Source organism: Durio zibethinus, chromosome 23 (genome assembly GCF_047325235.1).
Source record: "Durio zibethinus cultivar Kanyao isolate XHJ-2024 chromosome 23, ASM4732523v1, whole genome shotgun sequence".
NCBI classification, from domain to species: domain Eukaryota; kingdom Viridiplantae; phylum Streptophyta; class Magnoliopsida; order Malvales; family Malvaceae; genus Durio; species Durio zibethinus.
The window spans coordinates 8,299,782-8,318,442 of NC_143184.1; the positions used below are offsets into that span (position 1 = coordinate 8,299,782).

The 18,661-nt window shown below is 32.8% G+C and overlaps 2 protein-coding genes across 2 annotated transcripts; one reads left to right on the forward strand and one right to left on the reverse strand.

The window, feature by feature from the left end:
- Positions 1-7,105: 7,105 nt before the first annotated feature.
- LOC111314506 (phytochrome C-like) lies at positions 7,106-14,593 on the forward strand. The gene is made up of 4 exons (XM_022915929.2): positions 7,106-9,926; positions 10,697-11,513; positions 11,737-12,033; positions 13,409-14,593. The coding sequence occupies exons 1-4, from the start codon at positions 7,883-7,885 to the stop codon at positions 13,620-13,622; spliced, it is 3,372 nt and encodes a 1,123-aa protein (XP_022771664.2). The 5' UTR covers positions 7,106-7,882; the 3' UTR covers positions 13,623-14,593.
- Positions 14,594-16,036: 1,443 nt separating this feature from the next.
- On the reverse strand, positions 16,037-17,089 carry LOC111314507 (uncharacterized). The gene has a single exon (XM_022915930.2). It carries the CDS (start codon positions 16,953-16,955, stop codon positions 16,320-16,322), a length of 636 nt encoding a protein of 211 aa, XP_022771665.2. The 5' UTR covers positions 16,956-17,089; the 3' UTR covers positions 16,037-16,319.
- Between the last annotated feature and the right edge of the window lie 1,572 nt (positions 17,090-18,661).

Sequence of the window (18,661 nt, forward strand, 5' to 3'; positions counted from 1 at the left end):
CATCTCAGATAATGCTAGCAACTTAAATAATAAAATGATGAAAGAATTATGTGCACAGTTCAAGATAAAACATCATCATTCAGCACCATATCGTCCAAAAATGAATGGTGCAGTGGAAGTTGCGAATAAGAACATTAAGAGAATATTGGGAAAAATAACTGACACATATAAAGACTAGCATGAAAAGTTATCTTTTGCTCTATTTGCTTATAGAACATCAATTCGAACCTTCACAAGGGCCACCCCGTTTTCACTAGTGTATAGGATGGAAGCTGTACTATCGATTGAAGTGGAAATTCTTTCTCTAAGAGTGTTGATGGAGGTAAAATTGGATGAAGTAGAATGGATTCGAGATCGTTTCGAGCAATTGAATCTTATTAAAGAGAAAAGGCTCTTAGCACTCAGTTATGGATAAATATATCAAAGAAGAATCATGTGAGCACATGACAAAAAGATATAACCTCGATGCTTTCGTAAGGGCAAATTGGTTTTGAAAAAGATTTTACCATATCAACATGACAATAGAGGAAAATGGACACCCAATTAGAAAGGTCCATATATGGTAAAAAAGGCTTTCTCTAGTGAAACTCTGATCATTACAGAAATGAACGGTGATGAATTGCCAAATCCTGTAAATTTGGACACTGTCAAGAAATATTTTGCTTAAAAAAAGAGAAAAAAATGAAATAAAAAATAAAAAATGAAAAAAAAAGAAAAAAAATATAAAAAAAGAAGGAAGTGATTCAGATTGAAAACCCAAAAGGGGCAATTTGAATCAAAAGGGCTTATTTGAGCTGAAAACCTAAAAATGAGGCTTGAATAAAGGTAGAGCTCGAAGAAAGTCTTTCAAAGAATGAAAGAGTGGCACCAAATGGACGAATTGTCACCAGAATTAAAAGATATGACTTTTATGGGGCAAGTTCTCATTAGTCACAGATGTAGGGCAAGGATTGGTCATATGAAATCACATGTGATAAGATCGCTAATGTAACTAGTTTTTGGAAAAAACCTAGTCTAAGTAGGTCGAGGTCATTCAAATGTTCATTATCTAGAGAACTGATATTTGATTCTTGAAATACTTTTGAGTTAACTGTTTTTTATATGTCGAAAGGCTTATCTTTCTAAACTCGAAATACCCTATTACTAATTATGTTTCACACCCAACTTTGAACCTGAAATCATTGTAAATTAAGATAATGATTGATAAAGTTCATAATAGACTAATGCATTGCTCGAAAAAAGAATGCAATATGAGGATGATAGAAATAGTAATATGGGGGCAAAAAGAATGAAATGAAATTGATTGAATACTGAAAACAAAGAAGAGAAAGGGGATAAAGAATAAAAAAAAGAGATTTTAGAGCTACCAAAAACCAAATGGGTTCGTCATAAGATAGAGAATTTTGATCAAAAATTGAAAGATTTAAAAGAACGAGATTACTGAAAGTGACTTTTAAAGTTTGAAAGAATTGAACAAAAAGTTGAATTAACTTGGATAAAAATGCATGATATAATTCGTTGACAGCATCTTTGTATTTTTGTTCATCAAAATCATTGCACGCATTACATATCTCTTAATAAGTTGCATAAAAGATTTTTTTATGAAACATCAGGGAGAATCAGTATTTTCTTTTTCAAAACAAAGATGATGGCCTTGAAGATGGTATGTTAGCACAATCCTTAAAATCGAAGCTGTCAATCTATAGGGTACCTAATCCCCTTCAACTCACAGCTCAATCTTATTTATTTTCCTGACTTATGATTCAGTCTCAGTCATCATTAATATTTAGCTTATGTTTAATCCCGGTCATTTTTATAGTTTTCGACTTGCAGTTTAATCTCAGTCACTTTTACTTTCTGACTTGCGATTTAGTCCCAATCATCTTTAATCTCTGACTCGCAGTTCAATCCCGATCTTTTTAATTCAAAATCGTAGTTTAATCTCGATTGTTGTTATTCTCTGAGTCGTGATTTAATCTCAGTTTCCTTATTTTCAATCGCAATTTAATCTCGATTATTGTTATTCTTTGACTGGTGGTTTAATTTTAGTCTCTTTATTTTTTAACTTGTGATTCAATCCAAGTTGGCGTTATTCTGACTCACAATTTAATTTCGATCTCTTTACTTCCAAGTTGTAGTTTAATCCTGATCGTTGTTATTTTTTGACTCGTGGTTTAATCCCGGTCTCTTTATTTTTTGACTTGTGATTCAATCCAAGTTCAATCCTGATCTTGTTATTCCTTGACTCACGGTGTTATCCTGATAATTTTTTTTATTATATTGACTTACGGTGTTGCTTTAATCAATTCTTTATTTTTCAACTCGCAATGTCGTCTCGGTCATTTTCATTATCACCTGATCTGTGGTTAAAAAAAAAACTTTTGAAAAATCCTTGATTTACTTCCGGACAAAATCGTTGTCTTTGTCTTTACCCTATTCCTGATTTTCAGTAATATGCAAAGAAGGATAGTTGTAGACACCAATTTTTTCCGAATCTATTATCTTCAATTCTACTTTAATATTAATAGTAATAATTTTAATAATAATATTAATAATAATATCGATTTAATTAAAAATTAAAAATATTATAATAATCATTAAAAAAAAAAAAAAGATAAAAGGGTTGGTACAGCACCGCTACCGCCCCTGTCCAACCCTCTACCTGACTCTATCTTATCCAACCACCTTACCTAGTCCCATCAAACCATTGACCCATGTGACCAGACCGGACAGCCACCTCTACAGTCGTTCCTACAGCCACCCCCTAGAGCCTTTAAGACACCTATACCGACACAGATCAAACTCTATAAAAAGAACTCAGCTTCATCCTCTTTTACTCTTTCTTGGACATCCCCAAAATTCTTAAAAATGCAAAAACTCCCACACCCAAAAAACCCAAACACTGCTCCCCGCCACCCTCAGAAATCCCAAACTATTCCATAACCAAAATAATAATAAAAAAAACAACAAACAAAAGACAAAACCAAAAACACAGTCCTCCTCGTAGGGAGGAACCTAACGCCGAGCCACCTACACTAAAGAAAAAGGCATTAGTTAGTTTCTAAACAAAAAAAAAAAAAGAGGAAAAAAAGAACACAGAAAACTTCAAGCCCAGATTTACAACGATTGGGGCTATTTCTCATGAAAAGGACGACGGATCTAAATTCAGGAGGTCAAAAGGAACCTCCTGATCAATTTTGGAAGTTTCAATCACTGGCGACCACCGCTGACGGTGACCCAGGTGACGGTCGACGTGGCGGTCCGACGATCGGACGACGGGAGATCTGGAGCTCTCCCCAAGGCTCTACCCCTTTTTTTTTTAACAGAAGAAGAATGAACCAAATTTTTTTTTTTAATTATATATAAAAGCCTAAAGCCCAAAACAACGTCGTTTTAAATGTAAAAGGATCCGCGCGTGCCTATTACCCAACCTGAGATTCGCGCAAACCGACCCGTCAACTCGTTCAACCAACCTTGAACCGATTTAACTGAACCATGCACTGAACCGTCACTCAACCAGTTCAATCGAACCGCTTACTGAGCCACTCCTATTTCGACCCAGCTAAACTGTCATTGATCGGTCCGATTTCAGGTATTTTTTTTTGAATTTGTAAATTTTTTTATATATTATTATTTTTATTATTATGAGTTTTTTTATATATTTATGCATGATAAATTTTAAAATTTTTTAGAATAAATATTTAATTATTTTAATAATAACAAAAATGAAAACAAGTAAGATAATAATTAAAAAAATATGCATTAAAAATGCTTAAATAATAATAATAATAATATAAAAAATAGTAATAAAAATTGAATTTTATTTTATTTTTCCTGCCTAGATGTTGGAGGGAATAAAAACACACTTCTAAAAATAATTTCACCTAGATGTTAGGAAATTATAAAAAGAAAATTAATAAAAGGTATAAAAAATTAAAATTAATAATAATAATAATACTAATAATAAAATTAATGTTATTGTTAAAAATAAGTTTTCATAAAAAGGAAAATATATGAAGATTTTTAATAAATTTTCAAAAATCATAAAAATTAAATTTGCTTCGAAAATTCATCTAGATGTTGGAGATTTTTAGAGATATTCGCGTTTTCTTTAAATCCTAAACTAAGCCTTAAATCCTTTAAACCCTAAAACCAAAACTTCAAATCTCAAACCTTAAAACTGAAACCCTAAAATCCAAAATTCAAAATCCTAAAATCTAAAACCTTAAAATTCAAAATTTTGAAAACCCTGAATTTGGTACGAAATCCTGAATCATTGCCCGAAACTCACCAAATGTTAAAACCTCAACCTAAACCTATACTCAAAACCTTTTAAAAATTTTAAGGATATGTGCGAAGATCTTAAGTGGAGTAATTTGTTCTCGAATGACGCCTAGATAATGAGGTATTTAAAGAAATCTTATTCCATTAAGTTTTTCTCACGAGTCCTTAATTCTCTCTAACAATTGGGTTAATTATTGTTTAATAATAAAAAAAGAATAATAATAAAATGAGATCTTAAATATAAATAGTCGCACTAAAGCTCCGCCTAGATGATGAGGAGTCAAGGTGATCTCATTATATTTAAGAATTCAATTTCAAATTTGCACTTCATTATCATACACAGCATTTATTGGCTTACATACATTTATTTGTTACTATTTGCACTTGTTTGCATTTCTTTTTCTTTAATTGTTACTTGCTATCTGATAATACCATCATTTACTTTTTCACACAAAAAATATTTTTTTAATTTACTTACTTTTAAAATTATGATATTATAAAATAAAATAAAAATAATATTCTAAAAGAAATAATTCTTAGTACTCTGCTTAGATGTTGAAGAGTCATCAATAATTATCTTTTACAAAGAGTGTTATTTTTATTTTAAGGAGTATTTTATTTAATCTTAACCGAGAAGAGTTATTTTAAATTCTGCCTAGATGTTGAAGAATTTTAAGATAATTCTTTAACTTAAAGATTTCTTCAATATTCCTAAAAAAGAATTTTAAACAATTATTTTTTAAAAAGTGAAGGGAATTAATGTTAAATTTCAAATTGAAACCAATTTTATCCAACACCGAAAATAGCGCGTAATTAAATGGTACCAATTTATGGGCATTGTGAGGGTGCTAATCTTTTTTCACACGTAACTGACTTCCGAACCTAATCTAATTTTCGCAGACCGAAATTTATCTTTTTTATAAACTTCAAACCATTTTTACAATTTTATTAAAAAGATAAACTTTTGGGTGATCAATCACACCTTAAAAAAGATTGGTGGCGACTCTCTTTTTTTTTCTTGATTTTAAAATAATTTATATCTGACAGTCTCAAAACTATTACTATAACTTTCATAACATAGCACTTAGTTTCTCGTGTAATACTTAGTAACTCTCACAGTCTCATTGTGTATTACTTAATGACTTTTATGATATAACATTTAGTTTTTATTAATTGATGATCGTTTTGATATTATTTATGGAGACTCGTATTCAATATGTAAAATATTATTCATTTTAACTCGAAATTTTATGATTTTATATCAAAAAAATATACGTTACAAATTTAAAATTAAATTTTAACTTATATATTATTTTTTATTCACACATTCTTTCGTTGAAATTAAGAGAGTTACAATTGGAGTTGCCATTTAAGAAGAAGACGAAGATAAAGTTGGAGAGCTAGTTCATCCAACAAATTTCTTCTTTGACTGTCAGATATATGTCAATGGTTTTGGATATGGTTATGGTGGCACTTGATATTTGGAAAGCTAAGCTGGGATTCTTACCTTATCTTGGCCGACCAATGAATATCAGGCCTAAGCAGCCCATTTCTCTCTCACTGTCACAGTCTCACTCTTGTAGCTATGTTGGTTTCTCATCGACTGTCTATGCAATTTAAATATCATATAAAATAAATTAAAATAAAAAATTAATGTTTCGAATGATTTTTAAAATATTTAATATAATATTTAAATTTTAAAATATATATTATTTGAATTATAATTTTATTAATTAATATGATAATTAGATTTAATGTGATTAATTTTAAATAATAATATATGATAAATAAATAATTTTTTAAATATTATATTAATTAATATATTTATAATTTAAATAACATATTAAAAATTTTTACTATTTATATATTATCTTAAATATCTCATTACAATTTAAGATATATTTCATGTAAAAAGTATATTTGTGTCCCTCGTAATCGACACTAATCATAAATTTTTTATTAAATTAATGTTATGAATAAATTCATATCAATTAAGTTAAAGAATTAATACAAAATCATCACGTAATAATAAAATGTAAATTAATAAAAATATTTTAGTATTTCAGGCTCATTGAAAATTTTGTTTAAATTGATTTTTGTTAAACTTTAATTTTTTTTGTTTTTTGTTTCTATACTTAATTAATATTTTTATCTTACACTTTCAAGTAATTTTTAATTTTCTTTAATATTTATAAATAATAATATAATTATTTATTACTTATTTCACTCACAAACCCGAAAATTTCACTCACAATCACAAAAGTTGACGTGACAAAGCCTAATGAATAGAAAAACTCTTAAACAAAAAAGCCCGACCCGCTTCACGAAGTCGCCCGAATTCCACTTCTACGGACACCATCGAGAATTGATTCTCGGGCAGCTTGCCGACCGCTCCCGATTACAAAAGTAAATGGATGGATTTTGAGGTTAGAGTCGATATTACATTAAATTTATGTTTAAGTTTAATTTGAAATTTAAAATTTAAAATTTTGTTAGAATTCAATTGAATTTTAAATTTTAAATTTAAATTCAAGATAAAAATTAAATAATTTTAATTCATTGAATTAATGTATAATATAAAATTAAATTTATTTTATAAAAAATTAATTATTTGTATTTAAATTTAAAATATTTTATTTATTAAAATAATATAAATATATTAAAATATAAAAAATTAATTAAATTTATAAATTATTCAATTTAAATATAAAAATATTTAAATATTATCGATAAATTAAATTATTTAAATTTAAACATCATTCAATAATCAATAATCGAATTGAAATAATTTATAAATATTAACACAGCATTTACAGCACTTATGTCAACAGTTCTTTCTCTCTCTCTTGGAACGCACCGAGTCGAAGGGCCTCTCTCCATATGCTGCCGTATTTTGTTCTGTAATGTATATCCTTCTGGAACGCACTGCGTTAACAAGTCAAGCAGCCTTTCCTTTAACACCCCTTTCTCTACCAGCATTAACACTTTCCAGCCCAACCCCACCCCGGATTCCTTCTTCAATTCACATATAGCTTCATAATTTGATTAGTTTTTGAAAATTGGGTTATCGTTTGGGGTTTTGATTTTGTCATACAAGACTTATTTCAAGGAGTTATCAACATTCAGCAGTACAAAAGAGTTTTAATTTTTTGTTTTGTTTAGGATTTTCGACTGCAAGTAACGGGGAATCTGCCCTTATAGATATGTGTAAAGGTGGTGGAATCCATTTTCTGGTGAGCCTTTTGATTTCATTGGTCGCTTTTTACTTGTGGGTTGAGAATGGAATCATCAGAATTATCTAAGAAAAAGCTGTTAACTTTTATTTTTATGTTTTCAATGGGATTTTTACTTTGGTCATGATTCCCGGGTCCAGTAGATTCTAGCTGACAATAAAATAAAGTTTCTTCTGATATGGGACTTTTAATTTGATCATGGATTATGTCGGTGAAGTCTCAGGATTTGTCGTGGCAGTACAAAAATTAACAGATTCCATGTAAAGCTTTAAAGCTTGAACTTTTCTTTTGGTTATGTTGATTTTGAAATATTACGTTTACATGGATTGAATAAGAAGGAAAGAGGAAAACGGGTGATTGAGAGAATGTCATCCAAGTCGACAAACAAGATTAACTGCTCTCGGAGCAGTTCTTCTAGATCAAAACAAAATGCTCGTGTGGTTGCACAAACCCCAATTGATGCCAAGCTACATGTGGACTTTGAAGAATCCAAGAGGCTTTTTGATTACTCCTCTTCTATTGACTTCAACATTTCCAGTTCCAGTAGTAATGTTCCCTCTTCTACTGTGTCAGCTTACCTTCAAAAGATACAAAGAGGAAGTCTAATTCAGCCTTTTGGTTGCTTGATTGCTGTTGATGAGCAAAACTTCACGGTTCTTGCTTATAGCGAAAACGCTCCAGAAATGTTGGACTTGGCACCCCATGCTGTTCCAAGCATAGAGCAGCAAGAGGCTCTGACTTTTGGAAGTGATGTGAGAACACTATTTAGGTCTCCAGGTGCGACAGCCTTGCAGAAAGCTGCTAATTTTGGGGAAGTTAATCTTCTCAATCCGATATTGGTTCATTCTAAAACGTCGGGCAAGCCCTTTTATGCTATTTTGCATAGGATCGATGCTGGGCTAGTTATAGATCTAGAACCAGTTAACCCAGATGATGTTCCAGTAACTGCTGCTGGGGCATTGAAGTCTTATAAGCTCGCAGCCAAAGCCATTTCGAGATTGCAGTCCTTGCCAAGTGGGAACATATCTCTGTTATGTGATGTTTTAGTTAAGGAATTTAGTGATTTGACGGGTTACGATAGGGTGATGGTTTATAAATTTCATGAAGATGAACATGGAGAAGTTGTTGCCGAAAGCCATAGACCTGACCTGGAACCTTATCTAGGCTTGCATTACCCAGCTACAGACATACCACAACCCTCAAGATACCTTTTCATGAAAAATAAAGTTAGAATGATATGTGATTGTTTTGCCCAACCAGTTAAGGTGATTCAAGACAAAGGATTGGCTCAACCGTTAAGTCTTTGTGGATCCGCATTAAGGTCTCCTAATGGGTGTCATGCACAGTATATGGCAAATATGGGATCAATTGCGTCTCTTGTGATGTCAGTGACTATCAATGAGGCTGATGATGAGATGGACAGTGAACAGGATAAGGGAAGAAAATTATGGGGATTAGTGGTTTGCCATCACACTAGCCCCAGGTTTGTTCCATTTCCGCTGAGATATGCCTGTGAGTTTCTAATTCAAGTATTTGGAGTGCAAATTAAGAAGGAAGTGGAGTTGGCTTTCCAAATGAGGGAGAAGCATATTCTGCAAACTCAGACTGTTCTTTGTGACATGCTTTTGAGAGATTCTCCAGTAGGAATTGTTACTAAATCTCCAAATGTGATGGATCTTGTTAAGTGTGATGGGGCTGCGCTTTACTACAGACAGAAATTTTGGTTGCTTGGAGTTACCCCCACAGAGGCACAAATTAGAGATATGGCTGAGTGGCTTCTTGAGTACCATAGAGGAAGTACAGGCTTAAGTACTGAGAGCCTTATGGAAGCTGGCTATCCAGGTGCTTCAGTTCTTGGGGAAGCAGTTTGTGGGATGGCTGCTGTTAGGGTCACTGCAAAAGACTTCTTGTTTTGGTTTCGGTCCCATACAGCTAAAGAGATCAAGTGGGGTGGTGCAAAGCATGATCCTCGTGACAAGGATGATGGAAAAAAGATGCATCCAAGATCATCATTCAAGGGTTTTCTGGAGGTTGTCAAGTGGCGGAGTCTACCTTGGGAGGATGTAGAAATGGATGCAATTCATTCCTTACAGCTGATATTGAAAGGATCCTTGCAAGATGAGGTTGCTGATGATTCCAAAATGATTGTGAATGTACCATCTGTTGATCACAGGATTCAGAGGGTGGATGAACTGCGTGTTGTCACTAATGAAATGGTCCGCCTGATTCAGACAGCTGCTGTCCCGATCTTCGCTGTTGATTCCTCTGGCAACATAAATGGATGGAACACTAAAGCAGCAGAACTTACTGGCCTGACTGTTGAGCAAGCCATTGGCATGCCATTTGCCGATCTTGTCGAGGATGATTCAGTTGATGTTGTCAAGAACATGCTATCATTGGCCCTAGAAGGTAATAGTGTGATTTATTTTTTGAACTTGCTGCTAATTAGATTATACTTTTTTTTTTTTGGTGTAGAAATTATATGCATGTTAATTGACTAGTATTTCAACATTTGGATATTTTTGTTTCTTCCATGTATGCCTCTGAGTAAACTGTGTCACTTACATTTGCATCCTTTCTTTTAGATGTTTGTTTAGCAGCAGCGCAATTGCATATGGAGTGCATAGCTGTGTTATTTACTGGAGGCATATTTGTAGGTATACTGATCAAGTATCGGGATTAAGGTTTTCTGTATTCTTCAGCATTGGTTGTTTACAGTGCTATCATGCTGCTTAACAGGTTGAATTTTTTGATGCTGCTTTCTGACCTATTTGCTGGCTGATGCAAATAACCCAAAACCGTGCATCTCCCTTGAGAAAGAAGGGAGTACAACTGGTTTTTTTTTTTTTGGGGAGGGGGGGGGGGGGGCAAGGGGAGTACAGCTTGTTGAGTCATCTAATTGTTGAAATATGATTAGCATGTGTCTTTCTATTTAATCCTTTCTAATTGTTGAAATATTGTTAGTTTGTGATAGCCTGTCAGAGAACTAGATGCTATTTATAAATCTTATTCATTTTCTCTTAGCCATGTAATTGAACAATTCCTTTGTAAGATTGTGCTAAATATCACTTGGTTTACCTTTGTCTATTGAGATCCTTATCTCCTATCATCTTTTCCATTGCACTCTTTTGGCATTTTGTGAATTTATGCTGGCTTTCCATGTTGATGCAAATTGGCAGGTATAGAAGAACGAGGCATTGAAATCAAGCTTAGGACTTTTGGTTGTGAGGAAAATGATGGTCCTATCATCTTGGTTGTTAATGCATGTTGTAGTCGAGACTTAAAGGAAAATGTTGTTGGAATTTGTTTTGTTGGGCAAGATCTCACTGGCCAAAAGATAGTCATGAACAAATATTCCCGTATTCAAGGTGATTATGTTGGTGTTATGAGGAGTCCATCTGCTCTCATTCCCCCAATTTTTATGATTGATGAGCTTGGCCAATGCTTGGAGTGGAATGATGCAATGCAAAAGTTGTCTGGTATGAAGAGGGAAGAAGCCATTGGTAAGATGCTTCTTGGAGAGGTTTTTACAGTGGACAATTTTGGCTGTCGGGTGAAGGATCATGACACCTTAACCAAACTCAGGATATTATTCAATGGGATAACTGCTGGTGAGGATGCAGATAAATTATTGTTTGGGTTCTTTGATCGGCAGGGCAAACTTGTTGAAGCATTACTTTCTGCAAACAGAAGGACTGATGACAATGGAAGGGTCATTGGCATTTTGTGTTTTTTGCATGTTGCTAGCCCTGAGCTTCAATATGCTTTGCAGGTGCGGAGGATGTCTGAACAGGCAGCAGCTAGTAGCCTCAATAAGTTGGCTTACATCCGTCAGGAACTCAGGAAACCTTTGAAGGGGATTGTGTTAATGCAGGATCTGATGGGGGCTTCTGATTTGAGTAGAGAGCAGAGGCAGCTTTTGAAGACAAGTGTAATGTGTCAGGAGCAAATAACCAAGATTGTTGAGGACACAGATATTGAAAGTATTGAGGAGTGGTATGATTGTTTAACATGCCTATTACCTAAGTTAGCGTTGTTGATCTTGTTGATTTCGAATGAACATTAACTTTGGGTTTTATTTACAATTAATCTTTCATGGATTGAATATCATATTTCTCATTTTTGTATGATGTTGTTCATAGGTAACCCCCTTTTCTTTCTTTTTTTTTTATTTTTTATTTTTATAACGAGAGTTTGCTCCTTGTGACACCTATTGCAGCTACATGGAAATGAACTCTGGGGAGTTTAACCTTGGTGAAGCCCTGGAAGCTGTCTGGAAACAAGTTACAATAACGAGCCAGGAGCGCCAAGTAGATGTTATCCGTGATTTACCTGCCGAAGTGTCATCCATGTTCTTGTTTGGAGACAATTTGAGGCTTCAGCAAGTCCTTTCAGATTTTTTGACAAATGCACTCCTCTTCACTCCTGCATTTGAGGGATCATCAGTCGCATTCAGGGTATTCCCTCGGAAGGAACGTATTGGAACAAAGATGCACATTGTTTATCTTGAGTTTCGGTAAAATCCATTTCCTGTATGTTTATGTTCATAGTAGATGCAGTCTGGCAAGTTTTTTATTAAAGGAGAATAGATTCAACCACCACATTTGCAAATGCCGTTTTTCTTTCCTTTTCCTTTTTCTGTAGAAGAAAAAAAAAGTGGGGGGGGGGTGGGGGGAGTAGAATTTTAGTAAATTTTAGTATGGTTAGCAGTATAAACACGTTGTCTTTGACTCAAAATTGACACAGGATATTCCTAAATTTGGTAAAATTGCATTTAACTGGTAAGTGAAAATGAGAACCCTATTTCTTTCATTTTTTTTCTGTTGATTTGTTAAGGTATTCCTTTCAAAATTTTCGAAGCACATACGTCTTCTGAATATGGTGTATATAGGGATGGCAACGGATCAGGTTGGGGTGGGCTTTTCCTCGCCTCGAACTTGACCCAACTTTATATCTATAAAACCCGAACTCAATCCAACCCGATATTGTATAAATCGTTCCAGACCTAATATGAAATTAATAAAATATTATTTTTAAATATAAAATGTTATTTTTTAAATATAAAATTATTATTTTTAATATAAATATAAAATTATATAAATATATATAAATAATTAAATAAATAATTATATATATCAGGCCCGGTTTGCTTAAAACCCGACCCTAATTTTTTCTTATTATTACCCAACCCGAAACCCGATTTAAAAAAAAAAAAAAACTTATCCTATGAGATCAGGTTGAGTTGGAACCTCTCAGGAGTGGGTTGGGCTGCCAACCCTAGGTATATATGAGATGGTGACCATATTAATTCTTATCATATGTATTTATAAGTTGGTAGCATTCATTAGTTTGTGTATTCAATGGGTACTGAATGGAAGAAAGGTCATTCTTTACATGTCATCATTGCTGCATGGTGTACGAGTGACAAATACCCAGTTGTACGGAGTCTAGAACTGCTGAAATCATTTTTAAAATGTGGTGAAGTCTATACGGCAATATTTTGTTTACCACAATTTGCTTTAGATTTATGTTATACTTGTAGCTCCCTTTATTTAAAATAGTTGTTTTTATTGTTTACATCCTCAAAATATTGAATTCATTGGTTTTGTTCTTTGCTTATGTTTCTTGCTTGCCTTTGTTTTCTACATTGAATGGTCTTGCTCTTCCACCTTGCCATTAATCATCTTCAGGATGCATTGTAATACTTATGACATGAAGAAATAACTATTTTAAATTATTTTAAACTTTTCTTGTTGTGAATATTCAAACATTGTTGTTGGCTCTCACATGCAACTGGAGTGAATGGAGCAATTATATGGCATGTTCTTATATGTCCCTAATTAGATAAAGAATAAAAATAAGGCTGTTGACTTTGAGTAATTACATTGCAGGATCACTCATCCAGCACCAGGTATCCCAGAAGATTTAGTTCAGGAGATGTTTCACCACAGCCAAGGTGTCTCAAGGGAAGGTCTAGGCCTATACATCAGTCAGAAGCTTGTAACGATTATGAATGGTACTGTACAGTATCTCAGAGAGGCAGAAGGATCATCCTTCATTATTTTTGTAGAATTTCCATTGGCTCGTCATCTTGGTCACCATTGAAAACTACGGCCCTGGGAATCTGATAAGCAGAGAACCAATGCTACTGCAGCTTCCACATTAACTGTATCAGTGGCTTGTCATCTCAACCAAACAAGTGCCTTCACTGTTCAGGGTCAAGTTGTGGTTATTCTGAGTCTGGATGATACTGGATGCTGCTCAGCCTGTCAAAGAGCATTCTCCATTAGAAGTTTATAAAGAAGGTGAAAAGTTTGCTGCAGAGTCAAAGCTTTTGGTAACACAAAAAAACCTGATAAATTCAGTCGAATATTTTACAACCTTCATTTATATAGGATACGCATATCTTTCTTGCATTACAATTTCTTCGCCAACGTTGCCGCTTTTGGTGTATAAGAGTTTGAGTTGGAGAAAGCAGGTAATACCGTACAGTGAAACCTCAAAGTGATCCTTTGACTTGATCAGAAACTCCTTACTTGTTATGGAGAACAAATAGTTTCAGAAGGCAAAAAGACCTTGGTGGGTGGTTGCTTGCCTCAAATTACTTAGCTGGAATGATGTAGAATTTATACCAGTTCTTCTCAGCTGTAGCTAACATCTTCTAGGCATTGGTACTGCAGTTAGTGGTATAGTTTCAGCGGTTCAAAGTTTCGAAAAACCTGTAGGAGTTATATTTTTACCAGTTTGAGGATCAGCGATCAACTTTTGCGTTTCTTGACCCTGTTTCTAAATTTTCCCTTCACTCCATTGATGATAGTATTCATATTTGTTTTTTAAGTTTTCTGTCTGTAAACAGCTTTAGCAATGTGTTTGTAAACGGCTGTAGGCTTGTTTTGTTCTGTTTGTAAACGGTTGTACATGTTCCGTCTGTAAGCACCTCTAGGCACGTTTAGTGTTTGGTCAATGTAAGCATGTCATTCATCCTGTTAAAAGACAATATATGGTATGGTATTTGTACTATCATCTGGATCGACATTTGACCTTCAATGTTACATTTACTCTTCACTTTCACTTTACCATAGCCCGGTTCCACACTTCCTGATCACTTTCAGTTTTCGTGTTTGTGACTGTCAGAAATATGTTTTAGAATTCTGTAGTCAAATTGTGGGCTAACATTTAGCCATACATGTTAAATACTGTCGCGAAAATTGTCAAAAACTGGAGTCGTTTATGTGAGAGGTCAGGTCAATAAATTATTTGATTTCACTGCATCTGTGTTTGATAACCGTAGATGACCAAATCTAGTTGGTGGGGTCTTTAATGTAGAACTCCAGTCTCCCACTCTCCTTGATGTTAATTTAACATATTTGGAATTGTTTGGGTCCAAGGAAACCCAAGCGAATGGAGAGTCAGCATTGGTTTCATTTTGTTCACCGGTGTCGTGTTTTTATCTTCGTTTTTATTTCACTTTCTATTTCTTCTTTCTTCTAATTATTGTGCCTGCCTGTGCAAAGGGCAAAAGATTTGCTTTCTTTCTTGACAAAAAGATGCACTGATATTGATTTAGTGGTGGGGTTACTCTCTTTCTTTTTGTTTCATTTTCAGCAGGAAGAATGCTGGGCAGCTCATCATGAAGAAATAAACCACTCTCTTTAGGATTTGAGGATCTCGAAGTTTGATAGGGATGTTGTCCCTTTGTCCCTTCTAAAATGGTTTGGAGAGTTATTGCTCATTGTGTGGTTAAGACATGTTCCCTGGAGCTTGTCCCCGTGTGTGGAATAATCCCTTGGACAGTGATTACAGAGTCCTTTCAAGTCAGAATTGCGGTCGTTTTTTTCCCCATTTGAAGGTTTTAGAACGGGACGAAGTGAAACTTTGAACTTTTCTGTTCAAGTAATTATATAGCTTATGTATTAGATTGCAGAAGGTGGACAAATACCTTTTGTTAAGTGAATACAGAGAAAACTTCTTTGGATTAAAATAGAATCAAATATTCTTCTTCCTCCAATGAAGGGGACGCTAATTGGATTAAATTTGCTCCCTTTTCATTGTCCTTTTCTGGTGACTTAAAAGTCAAGTGAGCAATTGCTCGGTGGCTTCGTTTGATTAAGTAACGATCCGCAGCACGTGTGAGGCAAGGACAAAGACATTCATAAAATCGTATTGGGAAGAAAAATCAAGAAAGAAAGATCAAAGAGACTGCTTTTCAAGCCTCGTCTTTAGCATTAAACAAATAAAATGAAAAGCTATTTTGAGATGCGCTTTGCTTATAAACCTCGCATTTATCACTAAACCATATAGTTTAAAACTTTAAAAAGTTGAGTTCATTTGGCTATTTCTCTGGTTATATCTAAGATTCAAATCTTACTGCTTTTAACTCTTTTTTTTATTCTTAAGCGGCTTATTATGTTTAAAAATTAAAAAAAAAAAAAAAAAACTTGAAAACATTTTCATGGATCCTAATTAATTAGCTTGTCTATGAACAAGAACTTAAAACCAAACTGTAAGATACTCTTCAATTGATATGCTCCAACAACTTAATTATACTTCAAATAACAAGTTTGGTAACCGCTATCATATCCCATTACATGATTATTTGGATAGGGAATCATTTCAACACAACATATAATTTACATAAACCAAAATTTTTCTGGGAAAAGAAAAACAGGGAACCAGGTATAAATGGGTGCAAATTATTTTTAAGTTAAGGGCTTTCAAGAGACAAGCAAAAGAAAGAAAACAAGTTACTGAAATCTATAATTTAAAGCCGGAAGATGCCTAGAGTCTTGTGTGTGTTAAATTCTATATTATTGAACCATAATCAGTTACTGATTCAAATTTGATTCCTTCCTTCATCTTTCTAATAAACTGTTCAAATTTCTTGTTTAACTCTTCATTACTCATCAACCCAAGTTCTTCATCTTCATCTTCATCTTTCTCAACTGAAACAAGCTCATGTCTCTGTTCTTCTTCTTCATCTTGTACAACCAAGGGGACATCTTCTCTTCCTTGTACCAGGGGCGCCACAGAATCCATTTTTGATTCTTGTGCTTCTTGATCATCGACTTCTAGCATAACTTTTGCATTTCCAATGGATGCTTTCTGCTCTGATGATTCAACCTGTAACTCTGTCTGATTGCTTCCCTTACTTTTGAGAGTCTTTTCAGCTTTAAAATCAGTCTCCACCGAAAAGCTACCAATCAAACCAGAGCTGGTGGCAATGAAAACAAGTAGTCCATTGCAAAGTAGAAACATGTAATTCTTACCAACACTGAAACTAAAGAGTTGCAAACCATATGCCAAACTATGGAAGTTGCATAACAAAGGGTAGGATAATATAACAGAAAGGACTGAAAATGGTAGCAAAATTTTGGTGACAAACTTCAGGAAATGGGAGCTGCTGATGATCAATTGAATTGGAGTTAGAATGTTTTCCATACTTTCTGCTCTTTTTACAGCTCTGGAAAAGGTCTGGGTCTGGGTCTGGGTCTGGGGATAGAGATTTAGAAAAGCTTCAAAAGCTGCAGAGAGAGGTGCTTTTGAGATTAGATGAATGGCACTAGCTAAGGAGAGACAAGGCAAAAGCTTTTATACAAGAGTCGGGAGCTAATTCCTGGAAGGTAACCCCCGTTATCGAAGAAATAATAGACGCTGATTGGTCAATTATTTCATTCAGCTATGCCAATCCTTTATTATAGTATTCAACAAGTATATAATTAGCATTATGAAAAAAATTATTTTTTTAGTGTGTTATTAATATTACTAGGAAGATCAAGAATAATTTTTTTAATATATATTTCTGTGGTTGTATTCGTTACGCGTAAGCTAACATGCAAAGGTAAAATAAATTGCATCTATTTTTGAAAATTGACTTAAAAACATTTTTATTAAAAGCGATTAAATGAAAATTAAAACAAAAAATCTTGGTTATATGAATTAAATATGCAAAATTTTAATAAATTTTCATATTTTTTTAAATATGTATTTTTATTAAAATTTTATTATTGAATAAATATTAATAATTTTAAATTATAAATAAAATTTTAAATTTGTATCTATTATTGATTTTTTATTATTTTTTATTAATTTATCTATTTAAATTTTTTATTAAAAAATTTTTAAATAATTTTTTAAAAAACTTTACAAGATTTTTTGAATCAAGTGAGATTTTTTAAAAAAATATTTTTTTGTCTAAAATTTTTTGGTGATCGATAATTATTTTAAATTTTGATTAATTTAAAATTAAATTAAATCAGATTTCATAAAAAATAATATATTTTTAAATTTATTTTTTTATTTATAAAATTTAAAATTAATTTTTAAAAAAATTAAATTTTTTATCATTCGAATCCATAAACGTTAATTTTTCAAAAGTATTTATATCATGGACTCTGGATATGATGTTGTGCAAAGAAAGAATATTTTTTTATACTCTAAAATCAGATTTTATAATTTATATATTTATTTATGTAAATTATTGATCATTTATATATTTATATTAAATTTTATATAAAAATTATATATTTAGCTGGTGTTAGTATTAAAAAAAAAAAAATTTTAAGATGAGGGATATCTTCTTGGTCAGTGTGATTGATTTTACTTGCAAAGAACGAAGAAGAAGAAGAAGAAGAAGATTAGAAATATCTTGCTGACCCCAAGTCAACAAGATTGATTTTATTTGCAAGACGGCTAGTGCAAACTGGGGACCCCTCTCTTCCTGGCATCGTCGAGGCCACACCTTCAGCTTTACACGTCACCGTTCTCACCTTACATGGTTTGACCCAACCAAATTTACCAACTACTACAGAAGTTAAATATTTTAACTACCATTATTAACAATGCTTAAGAAAAATAATTTTTGGCTGTTGCTTAGTGTTACCACCTTATTGGACATAATTTTTTATATTTTTGAAGTTATCAAATATTAAAATTATAAATTCAAAATATAACATCTCAACTGTTAAAATTTATGATATTTAATATAAAAATACTCATTTTTCATGATTCTCAAATAGCAAAACTAATGTTAAAAAAAAAAAGGCAATATAATTTGTAAGTTTCAACTGATCCCTAAATTGTTATGCAAAATGGAAAATTGTGAACCGAATTTCAGTGACTGTGCCAAGTTCCCATGGCTCAATTCA

Excerpts from the sequence above, each read along its gene's own strand:
- LOC111314506 (XM_022915929.2), top strand. The coding sequence starts at position 7,883 with ATGTCATCCAAGTCGACAAACAAGATTAACTGCTCTCGGAGCAGTTCT. Across the intron at positions 11,514-11,736 it reads ATTGAAAGTATTGAGGAGTG|CTACATGGAAATGAACTCTG; the intron begins GTATGATTGTTT and ends CACCTATTGCAG. Across the intron at positions 12,034-13,408 it reads ATTGTTTATCTTGAGTTTCG|GATCACTCATCCAGCACCAG; the intron begins GTAAAATCCATT and ends ATTACATTGCAG.
- LOC111314507 (XM_022915930.2), bottom strand. The coding sequence starts at position 16,955 with ATGGAAAACATTCTAACTCCAATTCAATTGATCATCAGCAGCTCCCAT.